At 43.2% G+C, this 21,274-nt stretch overlaps 1 protein-coding gene and 1 non-coding gene across 3 annotated transcripts in view; both read left to right on the forward strand.

Annotated features, from left to right (window-relative positions):
• SLC44A1 (solute carrier family 44 member 1) overlaps positions 1–21,274 on the forward strand; it is a 93,123-nt gene that overhangs the window by 21,311 nt on the left and 50,538 nt on the right. For both annotated transcript variants that reach the window (XM_077817929.1, XM_077817928.1), the window contains exons 2-3: positions 10,230–10,319; positions 13,104–13,246. In XM_077817929.1, the coding sequence (XP_077674055.1) occupies positions 10,230–10,319; positions 13,104–13,246 (233 nt within the window). The remainder of the gene's footprint in view (positions 1–10,229; positions 10,320–13,103; positions 13,247–21,274) is intronic.
• On the forward strand, positions 18,493–18,599 carry LOC144265461 (U6 spliceosomal RNA). Its single transcript, XR_013346278.1, has one exon. It is a non-coding gene; the product is annotated as a U6 spliceosomal RNA (small nuclear RNA).

Below are 21,274 nucleotides of genomic sequence, written 5' to 3' on the forward strand. Positions count from 1 at the left end.
CTGTGGTCAGTAACTACCATCCTCTCTATTGCTCAGGCCCATAAACCTGTGTCTTTTTGACTCCGTCCTCTCTCTAGATACACCTATCCAGGCAGTGTCAGAATCTCCCTGCTGCTTCAGGCACAACATTTCTGTGATCTGACCTTCCACATTTTGAAAACTCTCAGCCAGGCCCTCATCAATTCATGTCTCAGATACTGCAACTTTCTCCTCTCTGATAAATGGGATCTCTGCCCCAGTTATTTTCATTCCAGACACTGCTGCAATTCAAAGCAAATTTGAAAAGACTAGAACTTCTGACAAACCCAAATCAGCCAGCTGTAATTGAGACATTGATCCCTGTTTACATTCCAAGAGCGATACCAACCTATATTGCTTATTTGTCAGATTTTTCTAACCAGCACTTTCACTCTCTCTCGTGTCTCCACTTCTTCATGAGAGAAACGACCTGTAAAAAAAATCTGCAAAGTCAGTGTTGTCCTTCTTCGGATCTCACCTCTGTCAGTTTGCTTACAAAATACTTGACCGTGTCTGAGAAGTTGGTGTGCTGTGACAAATGCATGTCATCTCAGTCTTAGGCCATCTTGCCCATTTGTATCGTATTTATCTGTTTTTTATGGTCTTATGCTTGGATCTGTTAGATTTGGATGGTGCCTAGAACAATAGGGGCTAGAGCCTGAAGATGCTACTGCAATAGAAATAATTAAAACTTGAACAGGATGTTAACAAATGGGGGTGGCAACTTTCTTGTCAATGTAGCACGAAATAAACAATTTGAAGAAATGATTAATTGGTCTGTCCTGGCTTTGGAATCTTTGACATCTCGTGTGACCTCTTCTAAAAGAGAGAACTTCCCCAATATATAATTCCTAGAGCAGACCTTTTAGAAAAACAGCCAATCTTGATTTAAAAATTGTTGGTGATGGAGAATGCGCCACGACCCTTGGTAAATTGTTTTAGTGGTTAATATCTCTCACCATTAAAAAATTATGCTGTATTTCCAGTCTGAATTTGTCTGGCTTCAACTTCCAGCCATTGGATCATGTTATACCTTTCTCTGTTATACTGAAGAGCCCATTATTAAATGCTTATTCCCCATGTAGGTCCTTACAGACCGTAATCATGTTGCCCCTTAACCTGCTCTTTGTTAAGCTAGATTGAGCTCCTTGAAGTTATCAGTGTAAGGCATGTTTTCTAATCCTTTAATCGCTCTTGTGGCTCTTCTCCAAATCCTCTCCAGTTTATCAACAACCTTCTTGTATTGTGAGCACCAGGACTGGACATAGTATTCCAGCAGAGATCGCATCAGTGCCAAATAAAGAGATAAAACAACCTCTCCCAACCAAAATACCCTGTTGATGCATCCCAGGCTCGCATTAGCTCTTTTGGCCACAGCATCATATACAGAGCTCATGTTCAACCAATTATCCACCACAACCCTCAAATCTTTTTCAGAGTCACTGCTCCCCATCCTGTAAGTATGGCCTACATCCTTTGTTCCTAGATGTGTACATTTACAGTTAGACATACAAAAATGGATATTGTTTGTTTGTGTCCAGTTTTTAGCAAGCAACCTTGATAACTCTGAATGAGTGACCTCTCCTCTTCAATATTTGCCACTCCCTTAATTTTTGTGTCATCAGCAAACTTCGTCAGTGATTATTTTGGTTTTTTCCAGGTCTTTGATAAAGCTGTTAAATAGCATAGGTCCCTGTGGGACCACACTGGAAACACACCTGCTTGATGTTGATTCCCTGTTTACAGTTACATTTTGAGACCTATCAGTTAGCCAGTTTTTAATCCATTTAATGTGTCCCATGTTAATTTTATATCAATCTAGTTTTTTAATCAAAATGTCATGCAGTAAAAGTCAAACACCTTCCAGAAGTCTACGTATACTACATCAACACTATTACCTTATCAACCAAATGTTGATTTGTGTTAATTATATTACCTTCCTTTAATTCTTTATTAATCGAGTCCATTGCCCATTCCCTTATCTTTCCTGGGATTGATGTCAGACTGAAGCCTGTAGTTACCTGGGTCATTTTTTTTACTCCTTTAAAAAAAATTGGCACTATGTCCTGAGTGTGCACTGAATGGACCTAATTTGTAGGTCCACTACTTGATTCTGCAAGTGGGGCTAATACAAGAAAAGCATCTGTACAAAGAAAACTGTGTTCCTATTTTGAATTCTGAGGTATGACTGTATCTATCTCATGCTCTAGGCACTTCTGCTATTCATTAAAAGAACAGTTAATCAAATAGCAAACCTAAGCAGCTAATCCACCAGCAGTTCTCAACAAAGCTCCCACCTTACATAGATGAAGAAGACCAAGCTTTCTAGTTTACACAGAGCTGCTCTTCAAGTTACATGCTTTGTTCAGGGGCAATACCTTCTGTAAGCTAGCAGAACAAAAATAACAGCATCCCATCATTTTAACAGGAAACTGTTACAGTGGGGCAAATGGTAAGGAAAAATATCAGTTTTTGCTTATCTTGTCTGTATGCTTCTTGCATCAGCAAATGCTGAAGGAATTTTAATCTGTCCATTCAGAAGGCTGAAATCAGTAGAAATGTGGATTGAGGGCTGCAGGCAAAGCTTGTCACTGCAATTTTGATGGTGCTTCAGTTATAATGTAGGCAAAAAGTGGAGGCCTACTGCAGAAGAAACACAATCTCAACATTTGTGTTAAACCTCGTGATGACCATAAAGTAAATATTTTGGACACTTGAACATAAGTAACTAAGGCTAGTAATCATTTGCATAGAATAAGATACACTTTTCAAGATAAATACATGATCTGAATGTGTATGACATCTTGATATTTTTGGGAGTTGAAAATCAGGTCGTTAATTGTCACATACATTGAGTGTTCGTATTGAGAAGTCTTGCTTGACACTTTGCTTTCGTGGAGCTGTAAACCTGATTTAGCACAATTCAGGATGTAAGTAAAGATATGAAAACAGACTTAATTCATCCATGTAACCTTTTAAATACCTGTTAAAATCATGGCTTTCATGTTTCCTTTTAGAAAGATAAGGTTGGTAAGATAATATCTTTTTATTGTACCAACTTCTGTTGATGAGAAAGACAAGCTTTCAAGCTTACACAGAGCTCTTCTTCAGGTCTGGGAAATGTACTTAGAGCAATGTTTCTCAAATGCGACTGCCAGGGACTTTCCGTGGGGGCGTGCTTTGCCCCCCACCCATCACCAGGCTTTCATCATCCCTTCCCCCTCCCTCCTTCCCTGTTGCTTCTGGATGTGCTGCCCTGCACCACCTCTGGAGACAGATGGGGCACAGTGTTGCAGGAGCAAGGTGAGTTCTTCCCAAACCCCCTCCCCGCCAAGGTGGGTCTGCAGGCTCCAGTGGCAGGACTGCGGGAGCCTGCCCATGCAGCCCCGGGCTCCGACCCCGGGGCGGTGGATACTGACCCCTCCGGCCACGTGGTCCTGGGCTCCAGCTGCGGGGCTTCAGCCTCTGGTTCTGGCTGTGTGGCAGCAGGTGCTGGCCTCTGACTCTTGTCCCTGGGTCCAGCCATGCGGTGGCGGGTGCTGGCAGCAGGCTCCAACCTCAGGGCTTCAGGCGCCAACCCCAGGTTCCAGCTGCAGGGCTTCAGTCTCTGGCCCCCAGTTCTGGCCTTGTGGTGGCAGGTGCTGGCCCCGGACTCTGGCTGTGCAGTGGCGCATGCTGGTCCCAGGTGCCGAACCCCAGTCCTGGGTGTGTGGCAGCAGGCTCCGACTGCGAGGTTTCGGGCTTTGATCCCTGTTTCCATCCGTGCGTTGACAGGTGCTGACCCCCATCTCCGGCCGCACGGCCCCAGCCCTTAGGCGCTGATACCCTGCCCCAGCCACCCCAGCCCGACCCACAGCTCTGGTCCCGGGCTCCAGCCATATGGTGGTGGGAACTGGCCCCAGGTGCTGACCCCTGGCCTTAGCCACACAGCAGCGAGTGCTGGCTTCAGCCACACATCGGCGGGCGCTGACTCCTGGCTCCAGGCTCTGGCTGTATGGCAGCAGGCTGTGGCCCCAGGCGCTGACCTACAGCTCCAGCTGTGCATCAGTGGGCTCCAATCCCTGGCTCCGGCCATGCGACAGCAGGGCTCATCACCCATCTCCCTGGCCCCCCGCCACCTCCTACGGCCCTATATCCATCCTGCCCCCTATCGTCCCAGGACACTGCTGCCTTCCTGGCCTCACATCCATCCCACCATCGCTTCTGGCCCCAGTAGCCTCCCCTTTCAACCCTTCTCTCCCCCCGCCCCCAATCCAGGGATGGGTCCTGGGACTTACTAGCTGTCTGGAAGGCTGTAAAAAGTGATGCTTGTATGTTGGTTAATATCACTTTTCACAGCCTCCCAGATAACTACTAAGTTTGCTGTGAAAAGTGATATTAACAAATATACACACATCACTTTTCACAGCATTATTTTTATTATTGAATCTGGCAAAAAAAACCCTACACATCCAAATCATTGTAATTTATATATGTATCTGTGCATATTTACTTGTTGTTCTTAAAGTGAATTAAGTATTTTAGGGGAAAGTGTCAGTGTGGCCACCAAAAAATGTGTTCGTAGAACCACTTTTAGAGTGTCACAGCTTAAATACAAGGCGGAACAATTGTTCGGCATAAGTTGTTAACACATTTCAAGAGACCATTCAAGGTGAATTGGCCCGTTAACACTCCTTCACTAATAGGGAGTAAAAGGGGTTGGAGAACAGCTGGGTGGGGTGGGGGAGGGGTATTTGTGGATTATAGATAAGGCTGCATTTTAGTTACGGGTTTTTTAGTAAAAGTCATGGACAGGTCACAGGCAGTAAACAAAAATTCATGGACTGTGACCTGTCCATGACTTGTACTATATACCCCTGACTAAATCTTGGGGGTAGGGCAGTCCAGGGGTGCCACCGGTGCTCGGGAGTGTGTGTGGTGACCCGGGGGCACTATGGGTGCTTGGGAGGGGCTGGCTAGGGTGGGGGTGGGGGTTGGAGGGGCTGGCAGGCTCCCCTACCTGGCTCCGCACGGCTCCCCAGAGGCGGCGACATGTCTCTCCCTCAGCTCCTAGGCGGAGGTACAGCTAGGTAGCTCTGCGTGCTGCTTCCGCCCCAAGCGTCGGCTCCACAGCTCCTATTGATCAGGAACTGCGGCCAATGGGAGCTGCGGGAGCAGTGCCTCCGGGTGAAGGCAGTGCTCAGATCTGTCTGGCGGCTTCTCTGCCTAGGAGCGGTGGGAGAGACATGTCGCCACTTCTGGGGAGCCCCCTGAGGTAAGTGCTGCCCAGAGCCCTCACGCCCTCCTGCTCCCCAGCTCCCAGCCTTGAGCCCCCTCCCAAACTCCTGCGGCTGCTGGAGGAGGAGGGCGCAGTGGCCCGAGTCTGCCCCAGCAACGGCCAGGATGGCTGGCCCAGGAGCGGCTCAGGCAGCCCCCAGACCAGCTGCTGCAGAAATCACAGAGGTCCCAGAAAATCACAGAATCCATGACAAACTCACAGCTTTAATTACAGATTGTTATAATAAGCCATTAATCCAGTGTCTTTTTTTTTTTCAGTCCATGTTTTTTAGGGTCTGGCAAAGTTATGAATTTAAGCTCCCAGGCTTGTCTTTAGAAAGTGTTGTGTAGGTTTCCTTTGAGGATGTGGACTGAGAGGTCAGATGTAGGGTGATCATTTTGTGAAAAGTGTTTATCCACAGATGATACAGTGTTTTTTGTCTTACTGTTTTCCTGTGAGCTCTCCTAAGAGCGTAAGGACTGTCTGGGTTCACTCACGTGGTTGTTGTTGGGGCATTTAGTGCACTGGGTGAGGTACACCGCATGTTGTGATAGGCATGCGTAGGACCCATGGATCTTGAAAGTTGTGTTGGGGGAAGTGTGTGTTTGATCATTGTAGCAGTGGAGATTTGTGTCTGCAGCTTTTGCATCTGTTGTCCTGGAAGGCTTTGGGGCTGTCCAGTAACTTAGCAAATGAAATGGATTACCTGTGGTAGCTGTGAGTAATTCCAAATTCTTGTCAACACTCTTCCAAAGTACATCCAATGGCTTTTAAAAAATTGTATTACAATATTTCATTTGAAACTCATCAGCTTCTTCTCTTTCTGTTAGCACTACCGGTAAATAAAAAATATTGTGAGATTTAGCAAAGCCAGAAAAGATCCCTGGAGAGAGCTTTAAAGACATTGAGCATGACATTACATGAACTTAATTTGTGCAAATATGACTTAATGCGAAAATCTCACTGCAGATGTTGTTTTAAGTGTAAGGGTCGCATCATTTGAAGATGGTTGGTTTGCATGGGTGTAGCTGAGGGCATCATTTGGCCTGCAAGCACCTGTTGTAGTGGTGATAATGAGAGAGATGAAAAGAACCCAGCTTGACTGTCGGGGCACGTCTACCTGCAGCTAGCCCATGACCCTCCTACCTCTCAGGATCCTAGCCCGAACCTGGAAGTCTACAGTACTATTAAACAGCCCTGCGGCCCGAGTCAGTTGGTATGGGCGCAGCCACAGGTGTCTAATTGCAGTGTAGACATACCCTCAGAGCCCAGAGTGAGTTTGTGTGGTCGGCAGATAACTTTCCTGTGTAGACCAAATCTATGTCTGTATAGCTAAATTGGTCAGGGGTGTGAAAACCCCCCACACTCCCAACTGACATAGCTATGCCAACATAACCCCCAGTATAGACGCAGCTATGTTGGTGGCGCTTCCATCAATGTAGCTTAGTTGTTTGGGGAGGCGGTGTTCCTACACCAATGGAAAAAACCTTTGTCGGTGTATGCTACGTGTACATTTCAGGGCTGTGCCAGCATAGCTGTGCTGGAAGAGTCCCCGTAGCATAGACATACTCCTAGGAAATGCAGCATATTTGCAAACAGAGCAGACTTTATACAAAAGTCAATGAGGCAGTTAACAAGGAACCCCACACACTCAAAACCATTTTTTTAGGGAGAGAACCACAAAGTGCTTGAAAGACTGACTCTTGCTCCATGTCTTACTGCCATGGTTGCAGTTGGCAGAGGCACTTGTGCTGGAGTCCATTCAGTACAAAAGAGAAGGAGCTGTTTGCAGAGTGTTTTCCCATTAGAGGCCCTCAACTTTGTAATCTATTCTCTCCCACCTCCCTGGTATGAAAACCCAAATCTCATATTGTAGGGACCATTATCAGTTACCCAGGCTCTTGAGGGGAGAGGGGCACAATAGAAGCTGTTTTTGGGGAGAGGGAGAGTGTTGATCGGATTGTTTTTTATTGAGATTGGGGAGTTATGGTGGCTTGGAGATATTTAACAGCTGTTGGCTTTCGTTTTGCTGATTGTATTTTTAAATTTTGGCAGAGGCACCTAGAGCTGAGGGTAGGCACTTCTGTGTATATTGTTATAAATTGAAATAAATAATATATAAGCAAAGTACCGGAGAGCATTTCTGACTTGCCATCTGGAAGTGGTAAGAATATCTCTTTCAAACAGTTGACAGTGAAGTCTTACCCAGCTAAACACCTCATAGGCATGTTTTATGAACACTTAAAGAAAATCTGAGGAGAGATTTCTCACATTTAAAACTTCCTTTTTATTGACAATCTGTTTGACCATGATATTGGGAACTTTGCTCATTGTTCACAGATTGCTAGGTGGCTTCTTAGTCAGGTCAGAACTTCTGCAGTAATTCAGTCTCTCCTGTGTCCTTCAGCGTGTTTCATCTGTCCACTTAGGTGGGAATGTCTCTCCTCATTCCTTCCAGTCCCACAGAATAAAGAGAAACTTACTGCTCAGTGGGAAGAGGGCTTTGCATAATTGAATAAAACTCTAGAAACTAGAAGGCAGATTTTATTCTTGTGGGGTTCCCCAGCTTGCCTTTTAAGGCTTTGTGTCATTGGGAGTGACATTATATGAAGAAGGAGAAGGTAGTGTTTGGAGTAAAGAGGTTCATGGCTCACTCCACAAGAGCAGCCTCTACCTTTTCAGCAGAGAGAGATGGGTATCCTTACAGTTTCATGGCACTAGAGTTGATGTGGGCAGCCTCTGTGGATGCTAACTTCAAAAGCCAAGTCCATGCTGCAGGATGTCCTTTATAAGGTACCTTTCTGGTTCCTGGTCTGGAGTCAAATTCCAGAGGTTGCAGTTCCCAGAGTCTGGGTCTGCTGGAGTTCTTATCTGGAAACTTAAATTTCTTCCAGGTCCCTCTATGCCAGCCCAGACTGAGTGGGGTCACCCAGCCAGCTCCTCTCATGGAAGGCAGTGATTCCCCAAGAGCTGTTACTTTATTTTCGTGTCAACAGCCACTGATTAGAGGACTCAGGCACTGCTTGGACAAATGCAGAAAGGCTTTAAAAATATTAACAGATACCATTGTAATGAAACTTCATTTCAAACGGGGTCTGTAGTTCGAATGCAGAGGATGAGGAAGATGCAGTTTTTCTTTCATTGTATCTAGTTTGTAGTTTTCTAATAACTTTATTTGTAAAGGGTATTTGTGTTTGCAAATTGAGCTAAAGATGAGTCTTGAATACCCCAAACCATCTTACTAACACATTTTAGCTAGTAATACAACAGCCATGTACTACAGACTTTCTGCTTTTGATCAGTCTGCAAAGCTAGGTGCTGGAGATGGCAAATGTCAGCAAAGTTTACAATAGCTCAGCTTTGGCAGTTCAGTTTCCTGTTCTGATTTCTCATCTGAAACTCCAACAAACTCCAGTAATGAAAATTTAAGGTTTTGGCAGGTTGCCCTTCCTACACAAGAGGTTGGAATCTTTAGTTGTTTCTTTATATCCCAGTTTGTGCTCTCCCATAAAGGTATAGAAGGCCATTCTACACCTCTTCTGGACTACAGTCTGTGTTCTGTGATCCATGCCCTTACTGAATGGAAGAATAGCTCTCCCAAAGATCCTTTTAAATGCCTAAACTTTTGGTAGGGAGATGCTACAAGCAGTAGTTTCCTGGAAACTTACTGAAAGAGCTTTGTTGTCTCTGCAACTTTATTATTGTTAAAGTGAGGTGTACTTTTTTCAACCTTGGATCTAAATCAAAATTTTGATCTGTGAACAAAATTCTAGTGCTATACTTAATTTTGCTTTGTAGTCAATATGCATTCTTCCCCTAGCTGTCCTAGGGAAGAAACGTAGCTTAAACACCTCTTCATAATTTTTTAATTATAATGAGCCACTATAAGTAGAACAGACTTTATGAAACGTACACTTGTGGGCAGCAGGTAGCCATTTTTATAGTGCAGACGGTTAAGTCCAGCCTTTTATCCATTGAGGTATTTCTGTCATCTGAAACAGCAGCAGAGTCTCTTTCTTGAGAGTTTTAACTTAACTCCAGACTCCTTCCTTTTAATAAGTTGACACTACTTGCCTGAATTGCAGAACTCCACAGCTGCCTTTTCTAGGCAGATTTAAAAAACTGTTCCTCAGACAGCTATATTTTACGTTCTTTCTGTCTGTACTGTGCTGTTAATCCTGCCATGGAAGTGTTTAAAGCTGACGAGTTTGTGAAAAGCTTATCCTTTTATCCTTCTTGGAAAGCAGATTACTGTACATACGGTAGCTGTGGAAGGGTACAGTAACTAGTATTGTAGATCTCTTGAGTGACGATGCTTATTTCCCCTCTTCTGCTAGAGCCAGAAATATGAATAAGTGAAATGCTTTCTGAATTCAGCATTGCTCTTATCCACTCTCTTTTGCAGATTCTTATTGCACTTACCCTTGGACACATTACCTTGACTTTCTGTTGAATGGTTCCATTAGCCTCACTGTAGTTTAAATAATTATTGTACATTTTACAGTATAGATGAAGTAATTTAAGGGTATGTCTTCACTACCCGCCAGATCGGCGGGCAGCGATCGATTCAGCAGGGATCGATTTATCATGTCTAGTCTAGACACGATAAATCGATCCCTGAGCACTCTCCCGTCGACTCCTGTACTCCAGCTCCACGAGAGGCGCAGGTGGAGTCGACAGGGGAGCAGCAGCAGTCAACTCACTGCAGTGAAGACACCACGGTAAGTCGATCTAAGTACGTCGACTTCAACTACCTTATTCATGTAGCTGAAGTTGTGTAACTTAGATTGATTTCCCCTCCCCTCCGTGTAGACCAGGGCTGAGTATCAAAAGATAAACCCAGATGAATATCAGTGCCCTAAAAACTACTTTTTGAAGCGCTTTATTATTAGCAGAACATATTTTATTGAATTGACTTCGTAACCATTGTCTTTATCCCTTTTTCTCACCCAAGAGCTCCAAACGAGAATGGAAGCCTCTGGAGGATCGCAGCTGCACAGATATACCATGGCTGTTGCTGTTCATCCTCTTTTGTGTTGGAATGGTGAGTAAAATAAGAAAGATTTTAAATGTTACATAGGCACAGACAGTTTTCACTCGTGAAGAAATCAGATTTTGAGATTAGAAATTTGGTAACTTCAGTCAGTGTCTAGTGTACTTTAGCATGGCAAGTATCAGTTACGGAACAAGAACTTGCTTGATTTTGATACGTTTTTGTAAGGCAGTGTCACTATGCACAGATCTAGTACTTTCACAGGGTCTCATAATTTGCTGTGGACTCTGTCTTGCCACAGAATTGTGTGCATCGGAATCTAAGCTACTTTTAAAATAAGTTTCTAGCCCTCGTGGTTGTGAAGAAGTCACTCTAAACTTGGCCTATTTTTTTTTTTAAAGGCTATCATCCTAAACCTGTAGATGTCTTGAAAAAATAGCTTTGAGCATAGGGAACTGTTACCTTAATCTCAACAGGTTGCTAGTTCTGAAACTGAAACAAAAATGGCAATGTAAACCTCAAAATTGTTGATATCCCTGCTGATAACTTTAGCAGAGCCATCCAGTTAATACGCTTATTCCCCAATCCAAACCTTCTTCCCAAGCTGCCCCAGGTGCCAAAGCCTTACTGTGTTTTACCCAGGTGCCAGAACATTTGGCTTCCTCCTGACAAGTGCTTGGATGCAGATAGATGTTGTTAAATTACAAAAAAATAATTGCAGCCTAGTGAAAATTCTGTATCGTGTTTTTTGCCTTTTTTGTATGGAATTAGGCAGGATTGCTTACATTATTCTAGGTCCAACCCACCGCCAATTAGAGAATAACTCTCCCTTTCACATCCCTGGTTTCTGGGATGATGCTCTCTGCCTATGCATCTCAAACTTTTTTAATGTCTTTATTTTACAACCCTGGTGCACTGCAAGCTCATAGCTAACTTGCTCTTCACTTAGCACCCCTTTGGTATTTTTGCGATCCATTGACAAGTTTGATTTTTAACTCCAGTGCATATAACTGACTGTTTAATCCAGAAATGCCCAGTTCTATATATTTATTTGGGGTATTAGACCATACAAATTAGGTACACACAGTTGCATATGCCCCTCTTTGAAAATTAGATCCCAGATTGTGTTACGTTTCACCCTTTGCTGTTACCCGGTCTGTTGTTGGCAGTGTCCTGCTGATACAACTCCATACACACCTACAACTGCGAATTTTTCCTTTTGTGTGGTGTACTATCCTACAGCTTTCTTGTCACACCAATACACTGTGCAGAGCAATTGTCATATCATCACTGCCTTGGGGAGTTGCAAATAAGTTCAGGCGGTTACATCCACCTTCCCTCGCTTTGTGGCTAGATGGGAGTAGAATACTAAAATAGATGGAGGAGGATCCTGAAACTTCTCTGCTGTAGTGTAGAGTCACAATGTGGAAACCGTTAAGAACCTGAGCATTATCCTACGTAAAATTCTATTGCTTAAAAGGAACTAGAGCTTTTACATGAGTGGTGATGGATTCAAGAAATTGACAGTAGGAGCTGCAAATCAGCTTAATTATTACTAGCGATGACCTTTTACTCCTCCTTTGCTTTGATGTCCAATGTTAAGTTTATGAATAAGCTAATTCACTATAAAACAGTGACCTGCACTTCATTTGGAATTTCTCTCTAATCAACTTGTCTCCTTCAGTATTGGTCCCTCCTTAGCACTGCGTTGTCTCCCCCTCCTAAGGCTTTAAAGCTGTCAATGTTTGACTTCTCCACACCCTCCTTCCAATTGCCTTTTCCTTCTCAGTTGATTCTGTTGTGTCCACTTGTAACTTCAGACGCTCTTCTGCACTTGTTTCCTTTGCCACCCGCCACTAACTCATTCTCCCACCAATCTCAAACTTTGGCTTACCCCTCTTATCTTCTTCCTCTGGCATCACTGGACACTTAGAGACAGCATAAGGACTATCTTTCTCTGCTCAGGATCTTGCCAGCCTAATTAGTTGTAAAGAGATAATTGATGCTTTCAGGCATGACCTCCTTACGCTGGCCTCTCTGCATTTCCCCTCCACCCCCAAACTTCCCCTTTAATATCCGATTTAAGCTCTTTGAAAAGTTAGTCAATAGCCCAGTGAGACCTGGGTCTCTCTTCTCTAAGGCCCCTTTTCCCTCTTTGCTCCACCACGTGCTCCTTTTGTGTGCTTCCACTGTTGTTTCTGTTTCTTTTTCTTCCATGTGTCCCCCATACCTGAAATGTCTTTCCTGGCCTGGTCTGCCCTGCCTCCCCTTCTGCTTAAAATGCACTTACTCCAAATAGGCCTTCTTTCCCTCAGAAGTGTTAACAAGATGTTTGAAAAATCTTACAAACAAAAATACCCTAACTATCTGGAAATTAACGAGCTGCAACCCAAACTTCACTAGTCATGCTGCATTTATTGCGCTCCTTCCCTGCCCCCCTCTCCTTTACAGTTGTGTGCTATCTGCCTAGATTGTGAGCAGTTCACCTCAGGAACTTTGTTTTATGCCTGTCTTGTAAAAGCACCTAGCACACCGTTGAGCCTGTTCAGCTAATAAATAATTTTTAGCACATCTGAATCATATTTTTAATTAGTGTTTGCATTTAAATTCACAACTGTCTGTTGTTCCCCACAGTGGTTCTTTCTTGATTGACTTAGACTTTTCCCTTTTAAATGGAAGGCATTTCAAAGAAGGGTGCAAGAAATTGGACTGCTTTCCTCTGAAATAGATGAATTACAGCTGACTCTTCCCTCATGACCAGCTCCAAGGAGAGCATTGTTAAACTGTGTTTCTGACACAGTTGCCATTGAACCTTTTATCTGTTTTTTTTCCCAGGGTTTTATTTGTGGCTTTTCAATAGCTACTGGAGCAGCTGCAAGATTGGTTTCAGGATATGACAGTTATGGAAATATCTGTGGGCAGAAGAATGTAAAGGTGGATGGAATAGTCAATAGTGGTTTAGACCTCACACAAAAGAAGTGAGTATATGCCTTTTCCAAACTAGTGGTTGATTGAACCAGAGTCTGTTCTCAGTTGGAAGTAGATTGCAATAACCTGATTGGGGGGGGGGGGGGGAATATTCTGACTCTTTTAGTTAATGTGTTTAATTTTTCCTATCTAGTCCTTGTCTGAATTTCTCTTGCTTAAAACCTTCTCTAACAACCAGTAGCCTGCATTTGTGAATGTGCATTGTGGAATTTGTAATGTGCGTATAAACAAGGTAATCTGGAGTATCGCTTTCTTCTTGGCATCTCATTATATAGTTGTGTCCAGCCGTTTGGTACAGTTGATCATTGGGGCTTTACAGACTGACCAACATTTTCAAATGTTCCAGGGATGAATGAGGAAAGCCAAGAAACGGCTCTGAACAATTCAGAGGACTTTAGAAAGCAAAATATCCTTTAGCTTGGAAATCAACACTACTACACTGTATCGAGACGATAATTAATGAAGTCTGAAATAAGACTGCAGCAAAGGATAATGAAAAACTAAAAGACCTTATTAACTTCTGGAATAGTCTTGGTTCACCTGTCTTCACGCTAACAAACCACTCAATACATGCAGATTGTTTTGTAAGGACGCTTGACTGAAGGTTTGATTATTTGGAGAGAGTATTGGAGTTTTCTTGGCAACTTCATTTGGAAGAGTAATTTAATGTGAATAATTAGGAAATGCTATCACTTTTTCTGAAGTAATCTGAGTTGGTTAAATAAAATCCAGTGACAATTAAACAATTTATTATGTAAATCTGTAAAAGTTGGAGGCCTAGTTTGATGCTTGGGCATCAAGTGGCATTTATCCCTTGGAAACCAAAACATAAGTACTTGCCATTTATTTAATGGAAAAAGGATGTCTTTCAGATTGTTCTGTGGGGTCAAAATTGCATGTTTTATCTAGAGAATTGAGCAGTACATAGTATTGAATTTAATATTGTTGTAAACTGTGACCTATTTCTGCGGGAGGGACAGGGGGAGAGCATAACTACTTAAAGTAATGGATTGACAACTCTTTAAAACGGATTTGATCCTTTCTGATGTTACTTTTAAACTTTCAAAGGGCTGAGCAGCATCTTGGACTGAAAGATCTAAAGAGTGGTCTTACAGTTCAGGCCAGGTGATAATTCAAAGTTCATAAACTTCCTAATAATTAGCCTCCAATTCCTTTTTGTAAGGCTGGTAACTATCCTATAAAATCACCTGATGTTTGAGTTAGCAATCTGCTACTCATTTCACAAGCAGCATTTCAAAAAGTAGATGAGAGGGGTGTGTGACTGCATTGGACCACTTTCTCACTGATCAATTAATCATGGGGGTTTTTATATCTGAGAACGTTGTGTCCTCAAATCTAATTTCTATCAGCTGTCACATGGAAGAGTACTTCGTTGTATTATCCTTTCACATAAAACAAAGGGACATCTAATGACGCTGAAAGGCAGCAAATTAAAAATGATAAAAGGAAATACCTTTTTTTACCTACGCCGTCTCTCTCAATGTATGGAACTCATTGCCACAAGATATCACTGAGGCCAAGAGTTCAGTAGAGTTCAGGAAAAGGATTACTCTTGTATGGCTAACAAGAACATCCAATTATGTCACATGGTTAAAAAAAATTAAGTGGTATAAATCATGATTTTTTTTTTTTTTTAGAGCATAAGACCACTACTACCTGCCTGGGGATAAGAAGAAATTTTCCTTATGGCCAGATTATTCCATATCTGCACATTATAGAGTTTCTTGCACAGTCCTCTGAAGCATATGATACTGTCTGGCACACTAGACTAGATAGAGCTCTAGTCTGGTCTAGTATGGCAATTCCTATATATTAGCAAGTGATTTCCCCTGCCTCCCCCTCCCCCCGCCTTGTTTTTCACTGTCTTGAAATTGTTTCAAAAAGGGCCCCATCTGATCAGCATCTGTTTCTATCCGACTGAGTTCTTGTAGTGTCAGAGGTACAATGCACAGGATTACTTCATACGCTCATCTAAATTTTATAGTAATGCTTTTTACAGTCTGGAGAAAATAAGCTTTTTCTTCCTAGCCTCTCTATCATAAACTAAGCCTTGAAGAAAGAGTTTCTTGCTCTAAACTTCCAGGGGATCCCTGAAGATATTTCCATTTGCCTCCTCTTATAGAGTAATTTTATCTTTAGCCTCCAATCAGAAGCAGACATGTTAAATTATCTGTAAAATAGCATTATCTCTTCCTGCTAAATCATAGTAACATGTAGGGAATGTAATGAGGAAGTGAAATTGACACTATTTGGGAAAACTTGAGCTATAATATGTGTTTGTGCGGGTGAGGGGTCCTCTGAGTGGAATGATTAGCTGAGTACACATCAGAGTCTGAAAGAGTATCCTGACTTAAGTTTTGTAGGGTTTTCACAGCCACATCTTTGCGTCAGAAATTGACTTTGCCTTTTCTTGATTACAAAAAGAACACAGCATAGTTTCAATATGCTTTGCGCTGGGAGACAAACCCTTGGAGTGCAGTGAGGATCTGACAGCCAGTTCCAGACCCATCTGCCTACTCTGAAGAGGTTCATTGCCTTTTAGAGCTTTGCCAGGATTATGGGGTTAAAATTATCTTGATGTGCTAGAGTAATTGGCAAACAAAATTATGAACACATTGACAAGGTACAAGTTGTTCAAATGCCAGTCCTAACTGGTATTTGACCTGCTCAGTCTTGCTGCTTGGGCAGAATGAAGGTACTATATATCCTTCTAAAAAACTACAAGAAGAAATACCCTGCTTCAGAGAATTGTCATCCAGTGACTTTCAAATGCTAGCAAATTCTCATGATCCCCAGAAGCAAAGACTTTAATGGGCTCTTTACTCAGTGCATGCAGGTAGCAAATGGACAAATGGGAAGTTTGCAGCGTACATGCAGAGAAAATACATGAGCTAAATTCTATATGCCCCACCCAGAATTGGTATGAATTGGGTGAACTTTTTAATTCATCTCTCCATTATTGCAATGAGTTGCTTGTCGATTGCAGTGAACAGTGGTTCTGCACAGTGCTCATTTAAATGTCTAGAGATGTCTTGAGAGATGACAGGAAATCAATGAAATCTACAAAGTTAGGAACATACAAAATGCTCTAAGCCAAGACAGACTTGTATATTGTGCTAGCTTGCTGCACAGTTAAAGGTTAACTGTTTGTGGTTTTAAAATAGAAGAACACAGGATACTTGGAATGCAAAACAATATCTTTGCCTCTTCTCACTTTTATATTTAACTTCTGCTAACTATGCCATCCATGCCTGTTCAGTCATGGTGAAAAATAATCGGGCATTTGCCCAGTAAGCCTATTGGTCATGTGAAGGAATGAATCATAGAATCATAGAATCATAGAATATCAGGGTTGGAAGGGACCCCTGAAGGTCATCTAGTCCAACCCCCTGCTCGAAGCAGGACCAATTCCCAGTTAAATCATCCCAGCCAGGGCTTTGTCAAGCCTGACCTTAAAAACTTCCAAGGAAGGAGATTCCACCACCTCCCTAGGCAACGCATTCCAGTGTTTCACCACCCTCTTAGTGAAAAAGTTTTTCCTAATATCCAATCTAAACCTCCCCCACTGCAACTTGAGGCCATTACTCCTCGTTCTGTCATCTGCTACCATTGAGAACAGTCTAGAGCCATCCTCTTTGGAACCCCCTTTCAGGTAGTTGAAAGCAGCTATCAAATCCCCCCTCATTCTTCTCTTCTGCAGGCTAAACAATCCCAGCTCCCTCAGCCTCTCCTCATAAGTCATGTGTTCTAGACCCCTAATCATTTTTGTTGCCCTTCGCTGGACTCTCTCCAATTTATCCACATCCTTCTTGTAGTGTGGGGCCCAAAACTGGACACAGTACTCCAGATGAGGCCTCACCAATGTCGAATAGAGGGGGACGATCACGTCCCTCGATCTGCTCGCTATGCCCCTACGTATACATCCCAAAATGCCATTGGCCTTCTTGGCAACAAGGGCACACTGCTGACTCATATCCAGCTTCTCGTCCACTGTCACCCCTAGGTCCTTTTCCGCAGAACTGCTGCCTAGCCATTCGGTCCCTAGTCTGTAGCGGTGCATTGGATTCTTCCGTCCTAAGTGCAGGACCCTGCACTTATCCTTATTGAACCTCATCAGATTTCTTTTGGCCCAATCCTCCAATTTGTCTAGGTCCTTCTGTATCCTATCCCTCCCCTCCAGCGTATCTACCACTCCTCCCAGTTTAGTATCGTCCGCAAATTTGCTGAGAGTGCAATCCACACCATCCTCCAGATCATTTATGAAGATATTGAACAAAACCGGCCCCAGGACCGACCCCTGGGGCACTCCACTTGACACCGGCTGCCAACTAGACATGGAGCCATTGATCACTACCCGTTGAGCCCGACAATCTAGCCAGCTTTCTACCCACCCTATAGTGCATTCATCCAGCCCATACTTCCTTAACTTGCTGACAAGAATACTGTGGGAGACCGTGTCAAAAGCTTTGCTAAAGTCAAGAAACAATACATCCACTGCTTTCCCTTCATCCACAGAACCAGTAATCTCATGATAAAAGGCGATTAGATTAGTCAGGCATGACCTTCCCTTGGTGAATCCATGCTGGCTGTTCCTGATCACTTTCCTTTCATGCAAGTACTTCAAGATTGATTCTTTGAGGACCTGCTCCATGATTTTTCCAGGGACTGAGGTGAGGCTGACTGGCCTGTAGTTCCCAGGATCCTCCTTCTTCCCTTTTTTAAAGATTGGCACTACATTAGCCTTTTTCCAGTCATCCGGGACTTCCCCGGTTCGCCACGAGTTTTCAAAGATAATGGCCAATGGCTCTGCAATCACAGCCGCCAATTCCTTCAGCACTCTCGGATGCAACTCGTCCGGCCCCATGGACTTGTGCACGTCCAGCTTTTCTAAATAGTCCCTAACCACCTCTATCTCCACAGAGGGCTGGCCATCTCTTCCCCATGGTTGATTTGCTCTCCATTTCTTTCCTTGTGTGACTTCATCTTAATTTAAAAACATATATTATGGTAGCAGCTCAGATTCTTTTTTTTTTTTTTTTTAAAGTAAGACACTAAAATACACACACACCTACCCACCCACCCCCGGCCAAAAAAAAAAAATCAATGTTATTATGATGTAAACTTCAAAACCCACTTCATCAGATGCATGGAGTGGAAAATAGAGGCCGGTATAATACACAACACATATAAAAATGGGAGTTGCCTTACCAAGTGTGTGCTCGCTTCAGTAGCACATATACTAAAATTGGAACGATACAGAGAAGATTAGCATGGCCGCTGCGCAAGGATGACACGCAAATTCGTGAAGCATTCCATATTTTCTTTTGGGGGGAGGGATAGCTTAGTGGTTTGAGTATTGGCCTGCTAAACCCAGGGTTGTGAGTTCAATCCCTGAGGGGGCCATTTAGGGATCTGGGGCAAAAATTGGGGATTGGTCCTGCTTTGAGCAGGGGGTTGGACTAGATGACCTCCTGAAGTCCCTTCCAACCCTGATATTCTATGATTCTAAGTGTGGGGTCAGTGCTAACGAGCCAATTCAATTAAGGTGGAAGTGGGCTATTCTCAACGGTTGACAAGAAGGGGTGACTACAAAGGGAGGAAAAATCACTTTTGTAGCACAAATGAGGCCAACGTAATTAAGGTGGCCCAATTCAAACAGTTGACAAGAAGATGAGAGCGTCAGCAGGGGAAATTAGTTTTTGTAGCGACCCGTCCACTCCCAGTCTTTATTCAGGCCTAATTTGATGGTGTCCAGTTGGCAAATCAGTTCTAGTTCTGCAGTTTCTCGTTGGAGTCTGTTTTTGAAGTTTTTTTGTTGAAGAACTGCCACTTTTAAGTCGGTTGTTGAGTGTCCAGGGAGATTGAAGTGTTCTCCTACTGGTTTTTGAATGTTCTAATTCTTGATGTCTGATTTGTGTCCATTTATTCTTTTGCATAGAGACTGTCCTGTTTGGCCAATGTACATGGCAGAGGGGCATTGCTGGCACATGACGGCATATATCACATTGGTAGATGTGCAGGTGAACGAGCCTCTGATAGTGTGGCTGATGTAATTAGGTCCTATGATGGTGTCCCTTAATTAGATATGTGGACAGAGTTGGCCAGGGGGTCTGTTGCAGGGGTTGGTTCCTGGGTTAGTATTTTTGTTGTGTGGTGTGTAGTTGCTGGTGAGTATTTGCTTCAGGTTGGAGGCTGTCTGTAAGCAAGGACTGACCTGTCTTCTAAGGTCTGAGAGACTCTGTCCTTGCGTCTGATGAAGTGGGTTTTAGCCCACGAAAGTTTATGCCCAAATAAATTTGTTAGTCTGTAAGATACCACAGGGACTCCTCGTTGTTTTTGCTGATACAGACTAACACAGCTACCCCTTGGAAACCTGTCTACATTTAAGCTTCTTAAATGTATGCCACAAGATATGCGCTTCAGCAGTTAACTTCGCTGTGAACTTGAACTTTCATATTCTGATTTCTGAATATTTAAACCTGTAGCTTTGATATTGCAATTTACCTTTTGAATGAAATTTAAGAAAAATTATAGATGTAGGCATAGGCACTACCGATGAAGAGTTTAAAATTCCAGATAGTTACTGGGGTTGGCCAAAAACTGGGCATGTCCACAATTACATCAGTTTAATCAAGTATTTTTGCCTCTATAAGTAATTCTCCTCCCTCTTTTCATAATCCAAAACATGTTTTAAGAATCAATAGAAAAAAATATGTTTTGGATTATGAAAACACTTGACGAAGATCTTGTAATTTCATTAATCCAGTATGTTGGCTGTTTTAAAGCATAGGTACAGTGCTACCAACTAAAAATTTACACATCTAGTATGTATAGGTTTATTATGGTATGATTCATTATTTTCCTATTCCTGTAGTGTAATCTTGAAGTAAGTTGAACCAGCCCAAGTAAGATAAATAATTACCTTTGTTTGCGTGGCTGACTTAACTAGTGTACTTTGGATTACTTGTATCCTGCATGTTTGGAACTATAATTTCACAGTTCTTTAGGCAGAACTGAAATGGGTTCTGTAGTGACTTACCATGGATCTTTATTGGTGCCAAAGGTCCCTGGATGCTTTAGATTTCTTCTGACATCTTTCACCGAGCCTTTCCAACACTGTAGCCAAACCTCACCTCAGAAAGGGAAAAGCCATGAAGAAAACAAAACTGAAACCAGCTTTGTGCTCAGTCAACTAGCTGCCATAAGTGGTCATTTAAATAATTAGAGGTGAATGAACTCTCCCGATCTGCATTGGGAACAGTCAGTTGGATTCAGGTAATCGTTTACAGGGCAATGTTAATGAGCTCACTGACCTGATTCTACTTAGCCATTAAAAATAGCAGACCCTTCCTACCAACTCTCTCTAGCTCAAGACCTCCATGATATGAAGCATTAACAGAACACAACAGTGGGCTTGTGTACGCTTACATTTTATAGCGCTCTAACTTGCTGGCTCAGGGGGGTGAAAAATCACCCCCCTGAGCGCAGCAAGTCAGAGCTCTTTAAAGTGCTAGTGTAAACAGGCTCCAGGCACTGGGAGCCGCGCTCCCAGCACTCGGAGCTAAGCCCCTCGTGGAGTCCCAGGAACGCTGGGAGAGCTCTCTCCCAGTGCTCGCGCGCGACCACACTCGCACTTCAAGGCGCTGCCGCAGGAGCGCTCCCGCGAGAGCGCTTTGAAGTTTCCAGTGTCACCCTGCCCGGTGTTCTTAATAGGAGAATCTCTTGTGATGGCTCAGTGTAAAGAGGAAGAAGTCTATCAAGATCCACTCAAAGCTGTGACATGTTGAAGTTGCAAAAAGAAAAGGAGGACTTGTGGCACCTTAGTGACTAACCAGTTTATTTGAGCATAAGCTTTCGTGAGCTACAGCTCACTTCATCGGATGCATACTGTGGAAACTGCAGAAGACATTATATATACACAGAGACCATGAAACAATACCTCCTCCCATCCCACTCTCCTGCTGGTAATAGCTTATCCAAAGTGATCACTCTCCTTA

This window comes from Eretmochelys imbricata, chromosome 5 (assembly GCF_965152235.1).
Source record: "Eretmochelys imbricata isolate rEreImb1 chromosome 5, rEreImb1.hap1, whole genome shotgun sequence".
Lineage (NCBI taxonomy): Eukaryota > Metazoa > Chordata > Testudines > Cheloniidae > Eretmochelys > Eretmochelys imbricata.